At 39.8% G+C, this 26006-nt stretch overlaps 1 protein-coding gene across 1 annotated transcript in view; it reads right to left on the reverse strand.

Moving 5' to 3' along the window:
* The window catches only part of SUPT16H (SPT16 homolog, facilitates chromatin remodeling subunit), a 39749-nt gene that overhangs the window by 3219 nt on the left and 10524 nt on the right, over window positions 1-26006 (reverse strand). Inside the window, exons 2-22 of the mRNA XM_060619167.3 lie at window positions 22564-22656; window positions 21288-21458; window positions 20355-20507; window positions 19389-19535; window positions 18808-18959; window positions 17436-17608; window positions 15579-15669; window positions 14328-14401; window positions 14078-14190; window positions 12054-12119; window positions 11844-11939; window positions 11620-11735; window positions 11377-11530; window positions 10546-10673; window positions 9949-10084; window positions 9717-9843; window positions 9344-9462; window positions 8525-8650; window positions 8083-8195; window positions 7692-7767; window positions 7181-7350 (exon numbers count right to left, since the gene is read on the reverse strand). Of these exons, the coding sequence (XP_060475150.1) occupies window positions 7181-7350; window positions 7692-7767; window positions 8083-8195; window positions 8525-8650; window positions 9344-9462; window positions 9717-9843; window positions 9949-10084; window positions 10546-10673; window positions 11377-11530; window positions 11620-11735; window positions 11844-11939; window positions 12054-12119; window positions 14078-14190; window positions 14328-14401; window positions 15579-15669; window positions 17436-17608; window positions 18808-18959; window positions 19389-19535; window positions 20355-20507; window positions 21288-21458; window positions 22564-22656 (2594 nt within the window). The remainder of the gene's footprint in view (window positions 1-7180; window positions 7351-7691; window positions 7768-8082; window positions 8196-8524; window positions 8651-9343; window positions 9463-9716; window positions 9844-9948; window positions 10085-10545; window positions 10674-11376; window positions 11531-11619; window positions 11736-11843; window positions 11940-12053; window positions 12120-14077; window positions 14191-14327; window positions 14402-15578; window positions 15670-17435; window positions 17609-18807; window positions 18960-19388; window positions 19536-20354; window positions 20508-21287; window positions 21459-22563; window positions 22657-26006) is intronic.

Raw genomic sequence — 26006 nt, forward strand, 5'->3', positions numbered from 1 at the left:
CCAGAATAGACCCAAATGGCTGATATGTGGACTCCCAGAGACCAGCCCTCATGACAGAGCAGCATTCCGATGGAAGCAAGCTTTGTCCCTCCACAAAGGTCAGCCTCTCCCAGTTTTCCATTTTCTTTCTTAAGCACCAATTTCCCTGTTCCTCCTTTTGGCCTCTCCTCCTCACCTATGCTTTCCCCTGATTCTACCCTTATTTGCAAGTAGTCTCAACTTATAACCACTTCTGCGCTTACTTTTCAGCTCTGATCGCACATATGACTGCAGTTAAGAAAAGGCAGCTGGCCCTAGCTTTCCCTCCTCAATCTTCCACTGCTTTCTTATGTATTGTTCATTTGATGCAAGGTATATTCGAAGGTAGGAGTAAGTTTCTTGTTTAGTACCTAAAGTGCTAAGAAAATGTGCAAGTAACTTTCTTTTTTTAAATGTTTGAGAAAGAGCAGGGGAGAGGCAGTGAGAGAGACACAGAATCTGAAGCAGGCTCCAGGCTCTGAGCTGTCAGTGCAGAGCCCGACACAGACACTGAACTAATGAAGGGTGAGATCGTGACCTGAGCCAAAGTTAGATGCTTAACTGACTGGGCCACCGAGGCACCCCTCAAATGACTTCCTTTTTGTCCACTTCTGTTGAGGAAAGCTCAATCAATTCAAGTGGGTGGGAAGGAAGAGAGAAATGAAAAAAACAAAAAACCACAACCAAAAAACCCCAAAAAGAAATGACAATAGTGAGTATCACTAGAAGAAAGCTTCACAAAACCTGAGAACCACTGCCACAAATCCATTATAGGCCTCATCATATACACTGTAACTTGCACATCGGGCCATGATGGACGGAATAACAAGAACTAGATTTACCTTTCCAATTTAAATTACTAGAAAACCAAACAAAATATAAAACAGCTTTCAAACACTGGATAAAAAGAACCATAGGACTGGGGCACGTGGGTAGCTCAGTGGGTTAAGCATCCGACTTTGGCTCAGATCATGATCTTGCGCTTTGTGAGTTCAAGCCCCGAATTGGGCTCTGTGCTGACGGCTCAGAGCCTGGGGCCTACTTGAGATTCTGTGTCTCCTCCTCTCTCTGTACCTCCCCCATTTGTGATCTGTTTCTGTCTCTTAAAAATAAATAAACCTTTCAAAAAAAAAAAAAAAAAAAAAAAGAAGCATAGGACTATAGTCCCCAAAAGGAAGAAACACACAGGGTTTTGTTTTATAACTGCCCTAGTTTTCTGCCTGGAGGCAGTTCCCAGGCTGCTATGTAGGGAGGGGAACCCAATCAGAACCTGAGAGAAAGAGAAGTATTTGGGGATGCTGATACAGCTAGAATTTTTGAAGCTGAGAGTACTGGAGAAGAGAATGGCAGAAAAAGCTCTGGAGATGTGTAGAGGGATCCCTTTCAGTCTGTGGCCAAGAACTAATCTGCACATACATGAGAGGAAATTAACTGGAGCTCAGCAAAGAAGCACTGGAAAGCAGTTGGCCACACAATTCCCAGATCTCATACCAAACTGGAAATAGTTCCTGGTCCTACCAGCTTTAACAGAAAGACCTTAAAACACACAGGGAATCAGAGTGCTTAGAAGAGTACTGCCTCAGCGGTGGGCAGATTAGTCCTAGACTAAAAGCTGTTCTGAACCAGCACTAATGACATTTGAGAACAAGTTCTGAAAGATGAAGTGGTATCCAACTCACTTAACTATATCATCGAATGAAGTCTAGAAAAAAATTGTAAAGCCTAGCACCCAGCGTGCCTGGGTGGCTCAGTTGGTGGTTAAGTGTCTGACTCGTGATTTTGCTCAGGTCATGATCTCCTGGTCGTGAGGTGGAGCCTCATGCTGGGCTCTGCACTGTGTGTGAAGCCTGTTTGGGATTCACTCACTCTCTCTCAAAATGAATAATTAAAAAAAAAAATTGGGGTACCTGGATGGCTCAGTCGGCTGAGTGTCTGACTCTTGGTTTTGGCTCAGGTCATGATCTCATGGTTTGTGGGTTTGAGCCCTGCATCAGGCTCTGCACTGACAGCACAAAACCTGCTTGGGACTCTCTTCTGCCCCTCCCCTGCTTGTGCACGCTCTCTCAAAATAAATAAATACATTTGAAAGTAAAAATAAAACCTAGCACCCCAAAATGTGTAGTCACAATGTTTGGCAGCCAATCACAAAGTACCAGACATGCAAAAGGGCAGAAGAAAAAAATCAGACAATAGAAATAGACCCAGAAAATACAAAGATGGTAGATGGAAGTATCAGATAATGACGTTAAAAAAAAGCTATTATAAACATGCTCCAAATGTTCAAGAAGGAAGACAGGAACTTGAAGATGCTGAAAAGTGAAGATATGAAATTTGTGTAATTAGTCTCAGAAAAAAAAAAAAAAAAGCGGGGGTGGGGGATGGGGATTGAGGAAAGAGCAAAAATATTTGAAGAATAACGGCCAGAACATTTGGGGATGTGATGATCTAAGAAGCCCAATGCACACCAAGCAGAATAATCATTAAAAAAACAAAACAACCCACAATAAAGCAGATAATAAAATGCTAGAAACCGATGACAGAAATACAAAACAAAAACGTCAGCCTGTTCAGAGGTACGAAGATGACAGCAGACACCCAGTAAGCCAGAAAACAATGGAGCAACATCACGTAAGTATTAAAAAAAGACAATTCTATCTACAGTCAGGAAAAACATCTTTCTGAAGTGAAAGGGAAATAAAGACTTAAGAAAAAAGCTGGGAGAATTTGTCACCAGAAAGCCTGCATCTCAAATGCTAAAGGAGGAGGTTTATGAGGCAAAGGAAAATTAAAGGAGTTAGAAGGTTGGAACCACACCATGGAATGAAGAGCACCAGGAATGTACATATGTGAGCAAATATCCAAGACTTTTGTTCTCATTTTGTAAACTAAGAGGTAACTGCCTGGGGGCGCCTGGCTGGCTGAGTTGGAAGGGCATGTGACTCTTGATGATCTCAGGGTCCTGAGGTGGAGCCCCATACTGGGTGTAGAGATTACCAAACAAACCAACCAACCCATCATAAACTTAATACACAATCATACAATTAATCCAAGGGTGCCTGGGTGGCTCAGTCGGTTTAGCATCTGACTTTGGCTCAGGTCATGATTTCACAGTTCCTGAGTCTGAGCCCCATGTGGGGCTCTGTGCTGACAAGCGTGGAGCGTGGAGCCTGTTTCAGATTGTGTGTCTCCCTCTTTCTCTGCCCCTTCCCCCCTCCTTGAGCTCTCTCTCTCAAAAATAAAAATAAATCCAAAATAAGGCATAAAAAGGAGAAAAGCAACAGAGAACATAGAGGAAAACAAACAGCAAGATGGTAGATTTAAACCCAAACATATTGATAGTTAGCATTAAATGCAAACGGTCTGTTTTCACCAATCCAATTAAAAGTAAAAATTCTCAAAACAGATTTAAAAAAGTGAGACCCAAATATATATTGTCTTCAGGTAAGGCCCTTTAAACATAAAGTAAGTTAAGAACAGAAAAAAAGACATGTCATGTAAGCACTAACCAAAATAAAGCTCGAAGTCCGTAAGAGTATCGTACCAAGCTGATTTTTGAAACAAGGACTATTATCAGGTATAAGGAAGGACATTTCATAATGATGAAAAAAAAATCAATAGAATTAAACCACTAGGCAGACTGACCAACAAAAAGAGGAAACAAATTATCACTATCAGGAATAAAAGGGGACACCATTATAAATTGTATAAATGTGAAAGTTGATAACTTAGATTAAAAAGACCAGTTTGCTGACAGACACAAGAAGATTCTAACCTTTATGTAGAATAGCCAATTCTGAAAAGGAACAAAATCAGAAGACTTACACTACATGATTTTAAGACTTACTTTCTATAAAGCTACAATAATTGTTTCAGCAATATAAGGACACACATAGGCCAATGCAACAGAATAGCATCCAAAACTACACCCTCTCCAAATGGTTGTTGGCTTTTTTTTTTTTTAAACAAGATGCCAGGATAATTCAGTTAACTATGGGGTAATCTCTTCACAAATGATACTAGAGTAATTGGCTATATTTGGGCAAAATACAAATCTTGACCCTTATGCTACAGTAAAAAATTAACTCAAAATGGATCACAGACCTAAATGTAAGAACTAAATCTATAAAACTCTAGAAGAAATCAGAAAACTTTGATGATTTCGGGTTAGTCAATTTATTAAACAAGATCTAAAAAGCGCAAATTACAAAAGAAAAAAATAGGTCAAACAGACTTCATGAGAATTTTACACTTCTAGTCTTTAAGATACTTGAGAAATGTAAAGGCATAGAATCTACTGCAAGAAAACATATACAAAACCTATATTTGATGAAGGATTTATAACCAGTCTAAAGAATTCTGACAACTCAGACAAACAATCTGCTTTTTAACATGGACAAAAATATGAAGAGACTTCCTCTAGGATACAGAATGACACATAAGCTCAACATCATCAGTCATCATGGAAATGCAAACTGAAGTCACAATGAGACAGCACTCCACAGCTACTATAATGGCCAACATTAAAAAGAGACAAGGGGAGCCTGGATGGTTCAGTCAGTTGAGAAACCAACTCTTGATTTCGGCTCAGGTCAAGATCCCACAATTGTGAGATCAAGCCCCGCATCGGGCACTGAGCTGGGTGTGGAGCCTGCTTACGATTCTCTCTCTCTTAAGCCCTCTGCCCCTTCCTCATGTATGCACGCTCAAAAAAGTAAAAAAATTAAAAGACCGACAAAGCCACGTGTTAAGATGCACAGCAATTACAATTCTCAGGTACTGCAGTTTTTCCAGAAAATGATTTGATAGTTTCTTACAAGGTTAAACGTAGAGACTTTACCACAAACCATGCGACCCAGCAGTGCCACACTTAGGTCATCTACTGAAGAAATGAAAACTTACGTTTACACAAAGACTTGTATGTAAGGTTTATAGCAGCTATTCCTAAGAACCCCCAAGTGGAAACAATTAACATTTCTATTAAGGTAAATGAAGTACGGGATATCTGTGCATTGGAACACTCCTCAGTAATAGAAAAGAATACACTACTGATGCACTCAACAACTTGGATAAATTTCAAAAGCATTATGCTAAGTGAAAGATGCAAGATACTTATATACCAAGATACTTATGATTCCATTTACATGAAATTCTAGAAGACACAAACCACATACTGATAGAAACCAGGGACAGGATTACAGGGAGGGGACCGACTTACATAAAAGTGTATGAAGAACTTTTAGGAGTGAAGAAGTGTTCTACATCCTGATTATGATGGTAGATTCGCGACTGTACACATTTATTAGAACTCATCAGACCATACTTAAATTGGTGAATTTTATTACACGTAAGTTTTGCCTTAATAAAACTGATTTTTAAAAAAATACATTAAGAAATGGGCAGAAGACATAAATAGACACTTTTCCAAAGATGACATCCAGATGGCCAAAAGACACATGAAAAGATGCTCAACATCACTCATCAAGGAAATACAAATCAAAATCATGATGAGGTACCACCTCACATCTGTCTGAATGGCGAAACTTAACAACACAGGAAACAGATGTTGGTGAGGATGCAGAGAAAGGAGAACCCTCTTACACTGTTGGTGGGAATGCAAACTGGTGCAGCCAGTCTGGAGAACACAATGGAGGTTCCTCAGAAAGTTAAAAATAGAAGTACCCTACAATCCAACAATTACACTATTACGTATTTACTCAAAGGCTACAAGAATAAGATTCAAATGCGTACATGCACCCAGACGTTTACAGCAGCATTATCAACAACAGCCAAACTATGGAGAGAGCCCAAATGTCCAATGACTGATGAATCAAGATGCATATGTGTGTGTACACACACACACACACACACACACACACACACAATGGAATATCAGCCATCAAAAAGGATGAAATCTTGCCATTTTGCAACGACATGGATAGAGATAGAGTGTACTATGTTAAGCAAAGTAAGTCAGAGAAAGACAAATACCATGTAATTTCACTCATGTAGAGTTTAAGAAACAAAACAGATGAACGTATGGAGGAGGGAAACAATCCATAAAAGACTCTTAGAGAACAAACAGAGGGTTGATGGAGGGAGGTGAGTGAGGGATGGGCTAGACGGGTGATGGGTTCTAAGGAGGGCACTTGATGGGATGAGCACTGGGTGTTGAATTAAGTAATGAATCACTGAATTCTGACACCAATACTGCACTGTATGTTAATTAACTAGAAATTAAATAAAAATTTGAAAAGAATAAAAAAAAGTCACCTTTACAACACATATTTGGGATATTGTTATCACCTACCTGCCTATGTCTTAAGAAAATCCTCAGGAAAACCATAAATTTGTATCTTTCTCACTATTTCTAAGTTCTCTCAACCCACCTCTTAAGAAGAGAGTCACATCTCAGCACTTCTCCTTCACTGGTAATAGGCAGGGGTGTGTGGAGCGCAGAGCAAATTATACTCACCACTACCCAAGCTTCACCCTTTACCTAGAGTATAACATCTCCCTATTTACTGGAGTTTTGGTACTCCTGTGAGAAATTCTTTTATAGCTGAAGTGTGTATACATGGACGTAAAAGGCTAAAATTCAAGAAGTTTATCTTATGGGGCATCTGAGTGGCTCAGCTGGTTAAGCATCCGACTCTTGGTTTCGGCTCAGGTCTCAGTTTCATGAGTTTGAGCCCTGCGTCAGGCTCTATGCTGGCAGTGCAGAGCTTACTGGGGATTCTCTCTCTACCCTTCCCCTATTTGCACTGTCTCTGTCTCTCTCAAATAAATAAATAAATAAACTTAAAAAATAAATTGAAAAAATTATCTTTCAGTAAAAGTAAAAGAACTAGTAAGAGATATCCCCTTTTTATAACTAACTGATTATACATGTATTCAGATTTTTACACACCTATCAAGGAGAGTCAAAGATGACTTTTTTTTTGATTTTGTATGTGTAAATATTCATCAACTACTGTTGGAATTTCAGGAAGAAGTTAATAACTCTATCTAACAGATGCCAAATTTCTAAGTCCTGGGCTATAACTCCCCAACGGCAGTTTCTCCCTTAAGTCCACCAGCAGATTTTATATACAACATACCATGCTTGTATTCTGTAATCGAGGGATCAAGGGGTAAATGGGAGAGTGCTGGCAGACTGACTTACTTCAGCCATTCCTTGATGGGGTCTAGGGAGGCTACCGGAATGGCGTTGATCATCGTCACTTTCTTGCTGTAGTCCTTGTAGACTATCACCATATCAAAGTTCTTCAGGTGAAACTGAACCCGCTCAAAGTGAATCAGCTCCACTTCATCCAAGGTCACCACAAAAGGTGGCTGTCAGGGAGAAATGAGATCACTATCACATAAGTCCCCTAAAGCACAAGCATTTTCAAATACTTTCAGGGCCTAAAAATCACTACCGCTTTTCGGGAAGACTAAAAGCAATGCAATGTACTGACAAGTCTCAGTATAAGGATTTGCAAGATCAAAATCTTTCCTCAAGGGGAATAAATTTAAAGAAACTGAAGAAACTATTTAAAAAACTACTTAAAGAATCATTTGTTCAGTAAGTCGTGTCTAAGAAAATCTTTAGGAATAGTAAAGACCTAGTTTTCAAAACACCTACCCTTTCTTTTCTCTAACAATTTTCTTACTAAAAGGGAAGAAATACTCACCCACTCTGTAGCGTTTACAAGCGCACTACTAGTGGGCTGAAGGAGGCAGGTACTCCTGTAAGGAGCTCCATTAAATCTGAAAGAGAGTAAGAGAAAGGCTCACAGGGACTGGGCCCACTCAAGAGAAACGTGCTGCCACAATACACTTCTTGCCTTTCCCCATTCCAAACCCAGCTCCAGCATACTCACTGGAGTTATTTACAGGGGAAGCCTCTCAGTCTGAGCCACTCACCCCAGCCTAAAAATGTTCAAGAGGGAATGGATGTCTCAAAGGTTTTTCAATCAAAGGAAAAAGGACACGATCTGTGATGTTAAATTATTATAAAGGAAGAATGACCAATTTTTCTAACAGGCAGATGACACTTCAGGTCAAAAAGAAGAGATATGTTACCCCAAGTCCCTAAAAGGCACTTCGAATTCCAGTTCCTCCTTAGTCAGAGCCTCTACTTTCTCAATGAAATTTTTAAAGGCTGTTTTCAGTTTATGCCTCATTTCTCGTTCCATCTGTAGAAGGAAAAAAAAACTAATTAGCTACAGTTATCACTTCACTCGTACATCCATTCAAAAAGCCTGAAGTACTTTTGTGGTCCTTAATTCTCATTCCTGTGACGCCAGTACGAAGAGTTTAACCCAGCCCACTACACCATTAACTGCAGAGCTGAGTCTGCAACTCAAGTCTGCCCCACAAGCCACTGCACTATACCATCCCCGCACATACTTGAGTTGTTCTGCAGAAAGATGAGGGGGTTATTTACAAAATATAACTACCGAACTCAGATCTGAACCACAAGCTACCTCAATACCCTGCAAATAAAATCCTCAATCTCACAGACCTGCTCAGCATAGAGGTCATCTCGGTCATGCATATGCTGATGTTTCCCCAAGTCCGTGGTGATCTCTCCCACTTCTGTGTAGAATTGCACATCCGTGTGCCGCTTCTTCCCGAACATGATGGCATTCTGGGGGCACGGAGTGGAAAAAATGAGAAAGCAGTCAGAAAACTCAGGCTACACAACAAAGAGGCAAGATCACAACAAAACAACGTGAAGTATAAATAGTATCTACCCTGGAAACCACAGCATCTATGTAAAAATAGTCAAACTGTCCCTGGTGTCGTCATGACATTTGGGAATGTGAGAGCGTATACATTTTTTAAAGTATTCCTATTTATTAGAATGAACTTGGGAGATTTTGCCGAAAATAAACTGTCTAAAGAAACATTTTTCTATTTCAGAGACAGGAATCTAGAGAAAACCTTAGGTTTTGGTGGTTATTATACAGCACACCAAAGGAACATACACGCTTATTAGCACCTTCTAGATTTTAGACACTGTGGACTTTATAAACATTATCTTATTCAACCCCCTTTACCTTTTGTGATAGGTGATATCATTCATCATTTATTTATTAATTTAAAGTTTATATATTTTAAGAGAGAGTGTGTGCGCGTGCACGACAGGGAGAGGGACAGACAGGGAGAGAGCGCATCCCAAGCAGGCTAACCGTGAGATCATGATCTGATCCGAAATCAAGAGTTGGACGCTTAATCAACTGAGCCACCCAGGTGTCCCTATTCGTAACTATTTTAAAAGAAAAAGAGTAACAGAAAGATCTTGCCCAAGATCTGACAGCTTGTAAATCAAAAAGCGTACCTTGAGGTGAAAGTGCAACACAATAATCATTTCTCCATCACATGGCTGAAACAAAGCATGCTTGATGTTATTATACAGAATATCCACTTTGTCTCCTCGAACAGATGTGAAGCGGAAACCTGGGGGAAAACAAAGGAAGCAGCTAACCATCAAGCAGCATGAGGTGAGGCCAGAAGACATTGCGTCTTTTCTGGCTGATTGGAACCGAGTCACAGAAAATGCCGCAAACCACACAGAGCTTCTTTCCCTTCCTTGTGCATGTACAGCAATATATATAGATTCTTTCCAGCAGCTCCTTCACATACAGATTATCCATCTGTCATTCCTACAAATGTGCCCCAGAGACAAAGCCCAGACACACGAGAGTTCATACCATTGACGTGGGCCTCCAGGGAACCCTGCATCCTCTTCTGGGCAATGTTTGGGCGAATGTATAGATCTTTCAGTTTGGGATTGCTCCGGTTTAGATTGATCACTAGGGAGTCTTGTTTCACAATGCCCTAAGTAGAACGAGAATTACTGTGAATCCTCATGTAACTGTGTGTCCCCTCCAAACCCACACGTATCCTTTTGCACAATGGTGCTCTGTTGGTGTCCAGGCTCACCTCCTTCTCCTTCTCTTCTGCTTCCCGGGTCTTATAGCGCTTCTGTACTTCTTTGATAATTCGGAAAGCATTCTGGAGGTTCAAGGCTGGTACAGTCTGTTCTCCAGGTGCCTTCATATTTGAAGCTCGGTATGTGCTGTGAAAAAGGAGGAGCCAGAACTTACAGAAGTATCTTTATCAGGTCAGGTAACCTGCACTCTTCACTGTATTTTTAACGGACTTAAATGTATTTCAGAAGATAAAGATACCAGTAAATGGTAAGACAGTGTCTGGAAAGCTGAAAAACATCCCTCTTTCTTTTCTCTTAAATAGAGCATGTTATAAATGGCTAATCCACTGGGTGGGAAATCACACTTATTTTTCAAATCTGGCATAGCCAATTATCCCATTCCACACCATGAAGGAACAGACTCCAATGAGGCACACATTTCCTTATTTATGATTCTACTGCAAAACATGTGTAATCAGTTTAACATATATTCATGAGGATTCTAAACTGGTTTCCATCATCAAAACCGTACAAAGCACAATGAGATGTTCCTGAGAGACCACTCCAACCAGCAGGGATGGGGGATGGTTGTTTTCCCGGGGACTCACATTTCCTTGACAAAAGTGGCTTCTGGGTTAGGAAAGATGTTGCCCTCATTCCTGCCAAGAGCACTGCCTGGGCAATAGAAGTTGATTCGCAAGTAAGTATAATCTCCTTCCACAGACATGCTTATATTCTGCTCAAAGAAAAGGAAAGCATTAACAAAATAAACAAGTTTCTTTCCAAAGTAAAGGTTAGTACTTAGAGACATTAAAATTAAATTAGGAGTTACAAGCTGACTGCTAAACCTAGCCTATAAACCTTCACCGAAGTCTAATTTTTTTTTACCTTCACCTAGCTTATTTTTTTTGTATGACAAGATGTGTGCTTCCAAATGAATCACTGGCTTCTCAGAGTACCCTGAACCACATGTCCAAAAACATGCTAAAAAATGTTTAATGCGGGGGGCGGGGTGGGGGTGCTTGGGTGGCTCAGTCAGTTGAGCGTCCGACTCTTGATTTTGCCTCAGGTCATGATTCCAGGGTGGTGGGATTGAGCCCCAAGTCAGGCTCCACGCTCAGCATGGAGCCTGCTATGGATTCATTCTCTCTCCAACCCTCCCCCAACTCATGCTCTCTCCCTATAAAAAAAACTAAAACAAAATAAGACAAATGCTTAATGCAAATTATATTTCTAGACTAGGAGATCACTGAACTTTCTAACCAAGTGCAAAATGGAAAAGAAGGAGAACAACAGCAGGAGACAAGGAGAGGGGGAGTCAGCAAAGTGAGAAGGGTGGAGAATGAGCAGAGGGTAGAGGAATCGGAAAAATAATCTATGGAAAGCACAACTCATAGTTTCAGAACCAGTCTGGATGGATCCTGACTCAATGCTCATACCTTGATTGTGGCAATGTGAAAAGGTGTTGCGATACCGAACACAGGCATTATCACGGTCTCGTACTTCTTGTCGATATAGATCTTCATTTCCCGAATATGTGGTTCCTTAGGCATCAAAGATGGGTTTTTATAGGACACGTTAGATTTGCGAGCTCTGGAGTGGGGATAAAAACATTTTTTGAGGAATTTCTACAAATCAAATACAAACCTAAGACAACCTCGTTGCCCAACACAAACTCTTACTTTTGAATCTGTTGCTCTCCTTTCTGTTCAGTCAGTCGCCTCTTTGCTTCCTCGTTGAGTTGAGCTGCCAGTTCCTTTTGATGCGCTCTCCGCTTCTCTTCTGCGGTCATCTCGTTCTAGAGGACACACCCAAGTCAGCAGAACTGCCAGTCTTACAGACGTGCCCCAGATGGGAGCCAGAGGACAGAGAGAGAGATCAATGTGGATTAAAACAACAAACTCACTCGTGTTCTTTCAGTAAGCAGTGCTGCCCGAGAACCTCTTCCCAACAGGTCCTCGGCCTCATCTTTCTCCTCCTCTTCCTCCTCTTCATCCTCATTCTATGGGGGAAAAATGAGAATCAGCAATTCCAGTTTTAACCTTTTTAGCCAGTTATTACTTTAGCCTTTCCACAGTACCAAACTTCCTACACCACTTGCTTTTCTTCTTCCTACCTTTAGAAAAATCCCCACATTCTTCACTTTTTTCTTCACGGAAGTGAGGACAGTAGCTGGGCCATCCTGGAATAAAAGGAAGAAGTCAGAGACATTTACAAGAGCATTTAAATAAAGCACTTTCGCTTTCTAGCCTAGTATACAGTTGGCCAATGCTTCGAAACTTGTGGATACTAAAATCTCTGGGATAATGATTACGAATACAGGCTTGATGTGAAACGTCCCTCAATCACTTTCTTGTTTTGTTTTTTTAATGTTTATTTTCTTCTTTTTTTTTTTATGTTCAATATATGAAGTTTATTGTCAAATTGGTTTCCATACAACACCCAGTGCTCATCCCAAAAGGTGCCCTCCTCAATACCCATCACCCACCCTCCCCTCCCTCCCACCCCCCATCAACCCTCAGCCTGTTCTCAGTTTTTAAGAGTCTCTTATGCTTTGGCTCTCTCCCACTCTAGCCTCTTTTTTTTTTTTTTTCCTTCCCTTGTTTTGTTTTTTTAAAAAAAGTTTTATTTGAGAAAGAGAGTTCAAGTGCACCCGAGTGGGGAAAGGGCAGAGAGAAAGGGGGAGAGAGAATCCCAAGCAGACTCCGTACTGTCAGTGCAAAGCCCGACATGGGGCTCGATCCCACAAACTGGGAGATCATGACTTGAGCCGAAATAAGAGATGCTCACTGAGCCACCCAGGCGCCCTTTGCCTCAATCACTTTCTAGTGGTGATATGTGGCAACTTACTTCTACTTCTGTGCCCCAGTTTATCTGAGGATAAAGTATCTACTTCACAGGGTATCATAATTCAGTGAATTAATGCATAAAAGTGCTAACATAATAAGAACTCAGAAGTATTTGCTATTATGAACATTAAGGATCAGTTCTGCTAAGTGAAAAAAAGAATTATAAAAGACCACAACTGCCCAGAACCAGTGGTTTAGTCATTGACTAGGTTTGGGGAGTTTGGGGGGAAAATGAGGAGTGACTGCTAGGGTACACGGTTTCTTTCTGAGGTGATAAAAATGTTCTAAAATTAGACTGTGGTGCTGATTGCTGGGAATATACTAAAAATCACTAAATTAAACACTTTCAGCAGGTGAACTGCATGGTATGTAAACTGTAACTCAATAAAGCTGTTAAAAAAATTTTAAAAAAGAATCAGTTCCCAATATTATCATGATCCAGGTTCAAGTCACAAGTTGAACTGTGTGGTTTAAATTATTCTCTGTATTTGTGGGGCACCTGGGTGGCTCAGTCGGTTAAGCGTCCGACTTCGGCTCAGGTCATGATCTCACAGTTCGTGGGTTTGAGCCCCACGTCAGGCTCTCTGCTGACAGCTCAGAGCCTGGAGCCTGCTTCTGATTCTGTGTCTCCCTCTCTCTCTGCCCCACCCCTGCTCACACTCTGTCTCTCAAAAGTAAATAAATGTAAAAAACAACAACAACAAAAAAGGAGGGTGCCTGGGTGGCTCAGTCGATTGTCTGACTTTGGGCTCAGGTCATGATCTTGCGGTCTATGAGTTTGTGCCCTGCGTCAGGCTCTGTGCTGACAGCTCAGAGCCTGGAGCCTGCTTTGCAATTCTGTGTCTTCCTCTCTCTCTGCCCCTCCCCCACTCATGCTCTGTCTCTGTCAAAAATAAACATTAAAAAAATTTTTTAATAAATTATTCTCTGTATTTGGATGACAATCTCTATTCCTAGCTGTATTGGGTCACTGTCACATGGACCTCTCCCTTCAGCTAGCATTTAACACTTAAAAAAAAAAAAAAGTTTGAGAGAGCGCACGCCCAAGCGTGTGGGGGAGGGGCAAAGACAGAGACAACCCCAAGCAGCCTCTGGGCTATCAGCACAGAGACCACTGAGGGGCACAATCCCACGAACTGTGAGATCAGGACCTGAGCCGAAATCAAGCATCGGACGCTTAACTGACCCAGGTGCCCCTAACAAACACCTTTAAGAAAAAAACTCCAAAGAATATAAAATGTATTTTCAATGTTAGTTCATGAACAATCAAAGGTCAAAGAAGAATACACACCTCATCCACAAGCACTGTGTCACCAATGAACAGAGCATAGGTTTTCTCTTCTGGTTTCTTCCCTTCCTTGTTAGTAAGGTCTGAGAATCCCAAATTGATGCTGAAAACCATCCCTAAAACAGCAAACAGGAGTCAGTCTATAACCGTGAGAGAATGGAGAAGTGTAGATTTTACACAGAAAATGGGGAAGATGAAGCTAAAGGAAATTATTCAAAAAAGTATTTTCCTACTGCACGCCTGTAAAACTCACCTTTCTTTAGTTTGTACTGATTTTTACTATTAATTACTAAAGAGCCTTCACGGAATTCAATTCCCATTCCAAACCTAAAAAGGAAATGAAGAGAAATTTCAGCAATAGGCTAAAAGATCTCTAACATGGGTCAAGTACAATATATTCTATTTCAATTTTCAGGATAAGGCAGATAAGTATGTTGAGTGATTGGCCCTGCTGCTCAGTCAGTTAAGGAAGAGGATTCGAGGACAGTCTTTGGGCTAATAATATGTTGAAACAGATTTCCTAATTAAGTACCTCGTGTAACATTTATTATATCAAGCCTTCTTTATTTTAGCTTATACACCATATTTAAATTTCAATATTCTACCAGTTTTCCTATAAACAACTTAGTAGACTGTTAAGGGGAATATTACCAAGACCATAGTAAGTGGATTAAGCACAGCAATTAATAAAAATTAAAAACTTTTTTTTATATTTAGGAGTTAGAAAGCGAGCACAAGTGGAGGGGCAAAGGGGGGAGGGTGGGAGAAAGAGAAAGAGGGAGAAGAGAATCTTAAAACATGGTTCTACACTCAGCACAGAGCCAGATGTGGAACTTGATCCCACGACCCTGGGATCACGACCTGAGCCGAAATCGAGAATCGGCTTGACTAAGCCACTCAGGTGCCCCAAGCAAGGTGATTTTTTGTGGACTGTTGGTAACTAGGATTAAGTCACCTGGGCCAAGACTTGGTACAGCCAATGTATTTCCTCTTGTCCATCAGAAAATTCCAGAAAGAAACTATATATCCCAGACTAGTTTCCATCTAAGGAAACTGCCCAGAGCCTTTGTCTTCCAAAATGTCTTTGGTTCTATAAGATGTTGAGTATTTCTAGGTGATGAATGGTCAAATACATTGGAGAAATACTGGATTAAATAAAAATTGAAAAAAAAAAAATTTAATTGTAGGATATCTCAAGAGTATTTCATTTGCAAATGTGAGCTGAAGTGTTCTAAAAGAGGACATACACTAAGTAACGACTCCTAACACTAGTATTAAGCCTAGAAGGTCTATTGGCATCTACTACATTGGTCTGCAAAAATCTCTACCTCTTCCCAGGAAGTAGAAATGAAATCTTTCCCACATTCTCTGATAACACTATGTGTTTGGACCGTAAGTTTAAGAGTCCATAAATGTTGGGTGAATTGATCTAAGAATATTTTGCCTGACCACGGCCAGTCATGAAAACTGTCTCAGAGTGACAATGAACTTCATCACATCTCACCCTAGATTTTTGGTTATTTTGTTCAGCAACTCTGGCTTCTGCTTTTTAACCACATCCATGACAGCATTATACACGTCACATATCTTCACACCTAATGACAAGACAGAAAGGAAACATTGTAGTATCTTAGGTGGAGAAAAACCCCCAAAAACAAAAATGACCACAAGTTAAAAAAAAAATTTTCTTTAATGTCTTTATCTTTGAGAGAGAGAGAAAGAGAGTGCACAAGAGCAAGCAGGGGAGGGGCAGTGAGAGAGGGAGACACGGAATCCGAAGCAGACTCCAGGCTCTGAGCTGTCAGCACAGAGCCTGACGCAGGGCTTGAACTCACAAACTGTGAGATCGTGACCCGAGCCAAAGTCAGACGTTTAACCGACTGAGTCACCCAGGAGCCCCTACGACCACTACGTTTCCATCAACATTTTTTCACCTATTAAGTTCCCTAAAGCAGAGTTTCTCAAAGTGTGAACTAAGAAATGAAGCTGCAGGAGTGGTAGGGCTTAGAATTCTGCATTTTTAAATAAACAACTCACCTAGTCACTCTTAGTTACACTGTTTGAGAATCAATGACGCAGGAGGACTATGGGATGCCAGGTCTCAGTGAAGTAATTTGAGTTGATAAATGGCGTAATAATTCAAGTTATCATACATTTTGAAAAATAGGACTACTGAATGGGTGAATTACTATTACAAAGACTCTGGCCTTGAGGGAGACAAACCATAAGAGACTCTTAAATACAGAGAATAAACTGAGGTTTGCTGGAGGAGAGCTGGGTGGGGAATGGGCTAAATAAGTGTTAAGGAGGGCACCTGTTGGGATGAGCACTGGGTGTTACACGTAAGTGATAAATCTCTAAATTCTATTCCTGAAATTGTTATTACGCCGTACATTAACTTGAATTTAAATTAAAAAAATAAACTTTTTAAAAATTAAAAAAAAAGGGGCACCTGGGTGGCTGAGTTGATTAAATGTCTGACTGCAGCTCACGTCATGATCTCATGGTTCGTGAGTTCGAGCCCCATGTCAGGCTCTGTGCTGACAGCTCGGAGCCTGGAGCCTGCTTCTGATTCTGTGTTTCCATCTCTCTCTGCCCCTCCCCTACCCATGCTCTGTGTCTCTATCAAAAATAAACATTAAAAAAATTTTTTGAAAAAAAATTAAAAAAAAAAAAAAGGACGACTCTGGCCTTAATGTTTCATGATCTATAGTATGAACACAGTCTTCAAGCCAGAGGAGTCTAGATATGGTGGACTCAAAGGAGTCCTTATCCTCATCAAACTACCTGGGACTATTACTTCCAATAGGATTTCTCAAGATCGACTTGAGGTAACACGGAGGAATTGTATCTAGAAGCTATGGGCACATGGGTGGGCTTATAGAGTAGAAAACTTGAAGTCCCATTTCGCCAACTAGGAGTGTAGAGTCTCAAGACAAAAGAGGTGTGGTGTCAAGCACTTTGTTTCCTTCTGAGATATGCAATTGCTTGCTTAGCAGAGTTGCTATTAGTTTTGCCCTTAGACTAAGATTCCTTGTATCCATTCAATGTAGAATTAACAATACACATTCTGTTGCTAGAGATACTAGTTCTCAGAACCAAAGAAAAGTAACAAGGCCAGATATTTTATGAAGATTTGGATGCAGAGGCCTAACTGGTCACAGAAGTTTTCTGCAAACACCAATGTAAAACCACAACAACCACTCATGCTAAAAGACTGAAGAGTGAAATGCTAGGGTGATTCAAAGCTAGTAAAATCGAATTCTATTTTTAGTATAAACGCCTCAGGGATATAAATGCACTTAAACACTAGAGACACTTTAGTTGACTTCATTTCCGAATCTTTTCTAAGGCACCTCACCATGTCTTAATTCCTTTAGCAGTTCCTCTTGAAGCTGGAGCAAAAAGTTGTAATTTTCTTGAACTTCCTGAGAAGGGTCAACCATCAAAGTGCGAACAAGGTTGGAGCAGTAAGATTTGAAGCGAATACCCATGGCACAAGTGATGGCCCCAAAATGCATGTGATTCTTGTCACTAGAGACCAAAAGAAGAAAGCATTTCATTACGCAAACTAGCAAAGTCCTTAGTAGCACTGGCATAAAACATCTATAATCACCTTTCCCTGTTATATCCCGTAGCTGAAGAAGGACCTACACTCTTTTTAAAAAACAGATTAGCTTATAAAGAGGTAAAATTACTGACTGAAGCTCACAGGATAAAAATTCAGTGAGAAGCTTACTTGTGGTTTCCTAAATAGACAAAAAATATACCAAATTCTATTCATTATAGTTTTAAGCTCAAGGGTAAGCCATCACTTTTCCACCAGCCACTATGAACTGTACTATGCATTATGAATTAGTTCCTTCAGCCTGACCAGGAAAAACAGCATTCTTCATAATATTTTTAAAAATTACAGGCACCTGGGTGGCTCAGCTGGATCAGGGCCGACTTTGGCTCAGGTCATGATCTCATAGTTCACGGAATCGAGCCTCGCGCTGAGCTCTGTGCTGACAGCTAAGAGCCTCGGAGCCTGCTTGGGATTCTCTGACTCTGTCTCTCTCTCTGACCCTTCCCTGCTCTCACACATGCATGTGCTCGCTTGCTCGCTCATAAATAAATAAATAAATAAATAAATAAATAAATAGCACGTTTTCCTTTCATTCAAAGAAAAAACTCAGAAGGGGAATTACATTATGGCATATCTCATAATACCTTAATGGTTTTTCTCAACATGTTTTACATTTTTCTTGATATTTAAAACAATTTTTTTAAACATTTATTTATTTTTCAAAGAGCATGAATGGGGGTGGGGGAGCAGAGTGAGAGGGAGATACAGAATCTGAAGCAGGCTCCAGGCTCTGAGCTGTCAGGACGGAGCCCAACGTGGGGCTCGAACACATGAACTGTGAGCTCATGACCTGAGCTGAAGTCGGACGCTTAACCGACTGAGCCACCCAGGTGGCCCTCTTGGTATTTTTAATCATCTGGAAAAGCAAAATGAAATAAATGCTCAAGTAAAAGGGAGTACCAACGTGAAATAAGATAAAAATATGCAGGGGTGCCTGGCTGGCTCAGTTAGTGGAGTGTCTGAGTCTTGATCTCTCAGCTGTGAGTTTGAGCTCCACGTAGGGTACAGAGACTAAACTTTTCTGAATTCCAAAATGAGTCCAAGAAAAAAACAGGCCGAAAGCTGAAATGCTCTGATTGTTATAATCTGAAGTTCTCATACTTACCTCACCACACTGAACTTGAGATTATAGTTGCCACCACTCTGAATGATAGGAGGGTAACACATCTCCACAGTAGAAGGGTCTGCCCCAGCAAGGTATTTTTTCTCTTCAATGGCCTTTTCCACAGACTCAGCCAGTTTGCTGTGTCGAACTTTCTGTAAGCATAAAGAAATAAAACAATCGTTAACAATATTCACCAGAGGGTGGCAAAGAGTCTAAAAGTGTTGAATTTTTGGACATTATTTGAGGACAACACATATCCTGACATCACTGAGGATGTTATATAAGCCTTATGAAATGGCTTACGTGTGAGGTAATATACTGGTATACCTGCAAAGCAGATTTTGAGAATATGTGAAATCCACAGCTATGCAAGGAATTCTCAAGTAAAATACTGGGTAACATCAGGAAACTAGCACAGGTTTATAGTTATTTAGAAAGAGAACGGGCAAAATTACACACCAGCAACTTCTGTATCAAAGGCCTAATTTCAAAGGAAGCCAAACATGCAGCAAAAAACACTGCACGGTAGGGACTTACTTCTGCTTCATTAAAATAGTACAGACTTTCCCCTCTCCATTTACCTCATCTGCATCAACTATTTCCATGACTCTTTCCTTGAAGAATTTGTTGAAGACCTCAGAGGTGATGCTAGCTGCTTTCTTCATTAGGTTGAGCTCCCCATCCTCCTTTACAGCAATGGTATAAGCCACAACAGCACTGATATCTATCTGCAGTCAAAGTGATAAGAATTTCTAACAGGTAAATACAGAACTGCTAAAAAAAAATGCCTCTCTCCCAATGTGAGTATCATCAGTGAAGTTACCTGGTTATTTAGCACACCATTCATCAGTAGTTTACGGAATATAAAAATACTCTTTTCTTGGACTGAATAAACATTTAAAATAGCTCATTACCAGCTCACTGTGTGTATTCTAAAAGGCATTGAACTAATATACCATTTAAATGTAAATGTAAACACTCTTCTCTAGAGGATCTTATAAAGGCAGAAAAGGAAGACAGGCAGGAGAGCAGGGAGGGGAAAAAATGTATTTTTTCTGGATAAGAGATTTTTCTGGGGTCACCTGGATGGCTCAGTCAGTTAAGAGTCTGACTCTTGATTGCAGCTCAGGTCATGATCTTGTGGTTTGTGAGTTTAAGCCCTGCATGAGGCTCTGTAAGGAAAGTGAGGAGCCTGCTTGGGATTCTCTCTCCCTCTCCCCTGCTTGTGCCTCAATGCTCTCCCAAAATAAATATTTAACAAAAAAAAAAAAAAAAAAAAGAGAAAGAGAGAGAGAGAGAGAGAGAGAGAGAGAGAGAGAGAGAGAGGTTTCTGTTTCCCCCTGCAAGAGCTAAACTATCTTCCAAATGGGCCATTCCTGACTGAAAAGTCAAACTGGCTTACTGCTCAGCCAAACAGAATGGAAAATGGAAATCTGAAGGAATATATACTTTTCCCAAAACATATTCTTTGCACTATCTGTTATGGAAAGCTGTCACACTTCTATCTTTGAAACTCCTAATCTGCATGTTTCTGGGAGTGTTCTCACTTTGTCAAAGCCCTCTTTGTTGAGGCAGTCGTTCCAGTTCTTCATGAACTCTCCAGGGAACTTGTCTTTGCTGAACACTCCAATCTTCTTGCCGTTCTTGCTTTCTTTAATGGCTTCAATCATTTTGTCAAAGCTGCTCTTATTGCTTTCATTCTATCAGTGCCACAAAGAAAAGACTCTTGTTAATTAGTTTTAGAATTAGACATCTATGTTCTACTAGTAACAGGCACAAATATTTGGAACGATAGAAAGAATAAATTTTCTCCCCATGCCTCACCTACTTACTTCCTTATGGCAGAATTAACTCTAAAAGTTAACACAAAATTTCTTTGGATATTTTTACAAACTAAAGTGCCACATAAGTTGACAAGACTATTCTTTTTCTTCAGGAACAGCTAAAACACTCATGCACACAGGGGAACAATATCCTGAGAAAAAGTGTCAGGTGGAAAGTACGACAAAAAAGACCACATATGATAAACACTGAGTATGAGGTACATCTGTTTTCTTAAGGATGTTTAAAATTATTTTTGTTCTAGGGGCGCCCAGCTGGGAGAGCCTGCAACTCTTGATCTCAGGCTTGTGAGCTCCAGCCCCATGTTAGGAGAGGACTTAAAACAAAAAACCCCCAGGTATTTATGCCAATTGAAGTACTAAGATGAAAACAAACGAGTTGACATTACCCTTGAGAATGGACACATAAAGTCCATGTTTGACAGAAACTCACAGCCTGTGTGTTTTGCTACAGAACCGACAGGGTTACTGAACTTTTTTCTTCCTAACCAACACAACGAAGATGTGCTAAAACTTTGTAATTACAATGTTAGCCAGCAAAAATCTTCTCCTGTATATTTTTAAATTCCTAGAGGGATTTCCATTTATTACTTTTAAACATTCTTTCACATTTATGACACATTCTTTACTAGTTCTGACCTTTTCCCGTATCAGCAGTGTGATGGCAGGGGCTCCATTTGCATTCTCATTGCCCTTAGTGTTAGCAATCTGTTTTAAAAACTCCACTTTCTTCTTGCTGGCCATAAAGATAATTTTGTCATCACAGAAGACCATGATAGTATCAGTCAGTTCATAACCAAAGAGCCACGTCTATAGGAAAAGACAAAAGTAACAACAGTATTTACAAATTAAAAAAAATTAATGTACTTACTCAGAAATATTTATAAAATAAGGTATCTGGAATTAACTTCAAAATAAGCTAGATGTGGATACAAATGAAATGAAACTGGCCAAGAGCTTACAATTTATTGGATAATGGGTACATATTGGATAATGGGTACATTAGAGTGTCACATTATTATTTATCTACTTTGATGTTTGAAATATTCCATAATAAAGACCACCAAATCATACGGATAATTTGTGTTTCTATGAACTATACGGTTATTTAGAACAGAAACGCATAAAACAAGGGACAAAGTAGCACATCAGGGAAATGCACATTCTACCTCCCCCAAAGACTGCTAGCTGCCTACCAATTACTCATTTCTTCCCTCTCAGAAAGACTTGGGATTGTTAGCTGGGCACACTCAGCATGAAGACTACTTCCTATCCTTTCTTGCAGCTTATGGCCATTAAATTCTGGCCAATAAGTTATAAATAAAAGTATTCTGTGGGACTTCAAGTATCTTCATAAAGGGAAAGATGTCTTCATTTTCTTCCCTTTCTCCATTCTTTCTACTTGGAATGCAGATGTAATGGCTGGAGCTCTAGCAATTTTTGCACCATGAGCCCAAGGGCTGGCCTCTATGTATGGCAGAAGACAGACCAGAAAAACCCTGTGTTCCTGAAGACTAACTAAAAGAGAAAAAACCGTTCTACTTAATCCACTGTTAGATTTTATTGTTATATACGATTAAATCTATCCCAATTTATATACTTCTTTTTTGGGGCTGTCCACCAAACCTTTTTTTGTGTTTCTTTAGTTGAAGTATGGTTGTTTCTTTCTTTTTAAATAAGGATGTGTTTATGTTTTAAAATTTTTTCTTCCTTGTTTTGTGTGTGGGGGGGGGGGGGGGTCCACTGAGCTTTTAAAGATGATGGAAATATTCTCTACCAGCTCCAATATGGTACTCAGTACTTGAGACTTGGGACTGAAGAATTTAATTTTTAATATGGCTAGTGAATACCACACTGAACAGTGCCATCGATGATTCGAGGATTCTCAGGCCTAAAACTGCCATAAACCTCTCACCTGTAAGGCAGTTGATTTGGCATAAACAATTTCTTCATCAACACCCACTGATACAACAATGGCATCAACGTTGGCATATTCATCTTCTCCTTTCTGAAAAGTAAAGAGTAGGTAATTTGGTCATCTTTTTATCCTAGTAAAACTGGAATACAAAGTTCAGTATTTACTCAGGTATAGAATTTTTTCCTAATAGTAATGCCAAGTTTGCTTGGCAGCCTCACAGTCATTACTCTCTTTGTTAAACAGCTTTATTGAGAGAGAACTTACATACAATTCAACGGCTTTTAGTGTGTTCAGAGTTCTGCAACCATCACAATCTAACTTTAGAACATTTTCCTCTTTCCCAAAAGATGGCCTACATCTCCACCTAGGTCTAGGCAACTGTTAACCTAACTGGTCTCTACGGATTTGTCTATTCTGGACATTTCGTATAAATGGACTAACATATGTGGCCTCTCCATCTGGCTTCTTTCACTTAACATGCTTTCAAGGTTCACCTATGTTGTAGCATGTGTCAGTACTTTGTCCTTTCTGTGACTAACGACCCACTGTATGGATCTACTACTGTATCTATTCATCAACTGCTGGACATCTGGGTTATTGCCATATTTTGGCTACTGTGAATAATGGTGCTATGAAGATTCATGTCAGTTTTTGTGTGGACATACTTCCCTTGAGTACATACCTACGTGAAGAATTACTAGGTCATATATATGGTAACTCTGTGTTTAACTTTTTGAGGAGCCAGACTGTTTTCCAGAGTGACCGCACCATTTCATATTCTCAAACAGCAATTTATCAGGATGCCAAATTCTCCATATCTTGACTAACACATAATGATTGGCTTTTTTTTATTAGAGACATTGTCCACTGCATGTGAAGTAGTATCTCACTGTAGTTTTGATCTGCATTTCTCTGACAGCTAATGATGCTGAGCACATTTTCATGTGATTACGGACCATTTGTCTACCTTCTTTGGAGAAGCACCTATTCACATCCTTTGCCCATTGTGTAACTGAATTACTGTTTTATTATTCAGTTATAAGAGCTCCTTTTATATTCCAGATATGTCTCTTATCAGATATGACTTACAAATTTACTCCATTCAGTGGCTTCTTTTCACTTTCCTAATGATGTTGTCCTTTCACACATGATAGTTTTTAATTCTGAAGGAGTCCAAATTATTTTCTTGTGCTTTTGAGGCCATATCTAAGAAGGCTTTGTCTAATCCAAGGACATAAAAGATTTACCTGTATTTCTATAGCAGTTTTATAGTTTTAGCTCTGATATTTAGATCTAGGATTCATTTTGAGTTAATTTTTGTGTATGGTGTGGGGAAGAGGCCTAACTTCATTTTTTTGCATATGGTTACCTCATTGTTGAAAAGACTATTCTTTCCCCCACTGAACTGTCCCAGTCAAAAAATCAAATTATGTATTAGGGAAAAAAAATCAAATTATGTATTAGAAAAAAAATCAAATGACACAAATGTGAGGGTTTATTTTTGGATTCTCAATTCTATTCCATTATCTAAGCATCCATCCTTATACCAATATCATGTCGTTTTGATTACTCCAGCTTTATCTTAAGTTTTGCAATTGAGAAGTGTGAGTCCTGCAACCACTCCATCAGCTACTCTTCAACGGTTCCGTAAGACCAAAAGACTGGAAATTGTGGGCTAGCAGGTCAAATCTCTAACTTCCCCTATAAAGTCAAGAAAAACATCTACATCAGACTCTTCCACACAACAAAGCTTCTGGTTGCCGGTAAGAATCCAAATATAGTACAACAATTAAGGGTTCTGTTGAATTTCTCTACCACAAAAAAATACATAACCCAAAGAAATTACCACATAGAAACTGTATGCATTCCCCCACTGATTTTCAGGAAGAAAATGTTTTCCTTCAGGTTGGGAAGGTTTATCATTAGTTCTCACTGATAATGCAAAAGCAATGGTAGTTAAAACAGCTAGTGCCTTCAGGTCCCTGGGTGGCTCAGTCGGTTAAGTGTCTGACTTTGGCTCAGGGGCGCCTGGGTGGCTTGGTCGGTTAAGCATCCGACTTCAGCTCAGGTCACGATCTCGCGGTCCGTGGGTTCGAGCCCCGCGTTGGGCTCTGTGCCGACAGCTCAGAGCCTGGAGCCTGTTTCAGATTCTGTGTCTCCCTCTCTCTGTGACCCTCCCCCGTTCATGCTCTGTCTCTCTCTGTCTCAAAAATAAATAAACGTTAAAAAAAAAAAAAAAAAAAAATTTTTAAGTGTCTGACTTTGGCTCAGATCATGATCTCATGGTTCATGGGTTTGAGCCCTGCGCTGGGCTCTGTCCTGACAGCTCAGAGCCTGGAGCCTGCTAAGGATTCTAATATATATTTTTTAAATATTTGTTTTTGAGACAGAGAGAAAGAACAAGCAGGGGGAGGGGCAAAGAGAGAAGGAGACACAGAATCTAAAGGAGGCCCCAGGCTATGAGCTTCCAGCACAGAGCCCGACACAGGGCTTGAACCCACAAACTGTGAGATCATGACCTAAGCTGAAGTCCAGCGCTGAACCAACTGAGCCACCCAGGCGCCCCTTCCGATTCTGTCTCCCTCTCTGTCTGCACTATCTCTCAAAAATAAATAAAAACATTAAAAATATTAAAAAGAAATTAAACAACAACAACAAAAACAGCTAGTGCCTTAGCACAAATCAAGGTAATTGGCACCAAAGTAATTCATTACCACATACTCGTGGAAGGGGAGGCTATTTCTCTAAGAATGTCCTTGATGCAATAAAAATGATCAACAGTAAGTAATCCCAACACTCTAGCATGTCTTTTTAATATTTTGTATAAAGAAACGTGAAGTACACACAAACCAGTTCTGTGTGCAAATTGAAATATGATGGTTATCTTAAGGAAAACTTTACAATTATTTGAATAACAAGTTGAAGTAGCCATTTAAGCAGACTTGGGTAACAGGCATACATTTTCTTGAAAATGAGTGAAGTGAGCCTGTCAGTTCAAGGAAAATGAAAATGTATTATGTAGTCAATGATAAAATTTGAGTTTATCACCTTTGTGATGGGCAGTGGAAAACTAGGCATTTTATAGGAATTAAAATCCTTGGAATAGGTGAGTTTGCTTCCCCATTGGCATAAAAAAGCTGAATATGTGGGCCTTTTTTTCTGTCTCCCTATTTTCAGTTTTATTGAGATCACTTTGGATAAATTTCCCATATCATTAATGACTAAGTTACATGATTACACTGTGTATACTTTTTAAAAATGTATTACTATGTATTCTGAATTTTTATACATGTTGATATCTTTTTCTTTGTTGAAAGGTTTTGACTGGAGCAAGATTTCAAATATCAAAAAATACTAAAAGAGGCTTTTTGATTAATTTCAGTGGTTTTTATAGACAGATGTATGGGCATGGAAATTACACTTATCTGTAGCTAGAACAC

Source organism: Panthera onca, chromosome B3 (assembly GCF_046562875.1).
Source record: "Panthera onca isolate mPanOnc1 chromosome B3, mPanOnc1 haplotype 2, whole genome shotgun sequence".
NCBI classification, from domain to species: Eukaryota; Metazoa; Chordata; class Mammalia; order Carnivora; family Felidae; genus Panthera; species Panthera onca.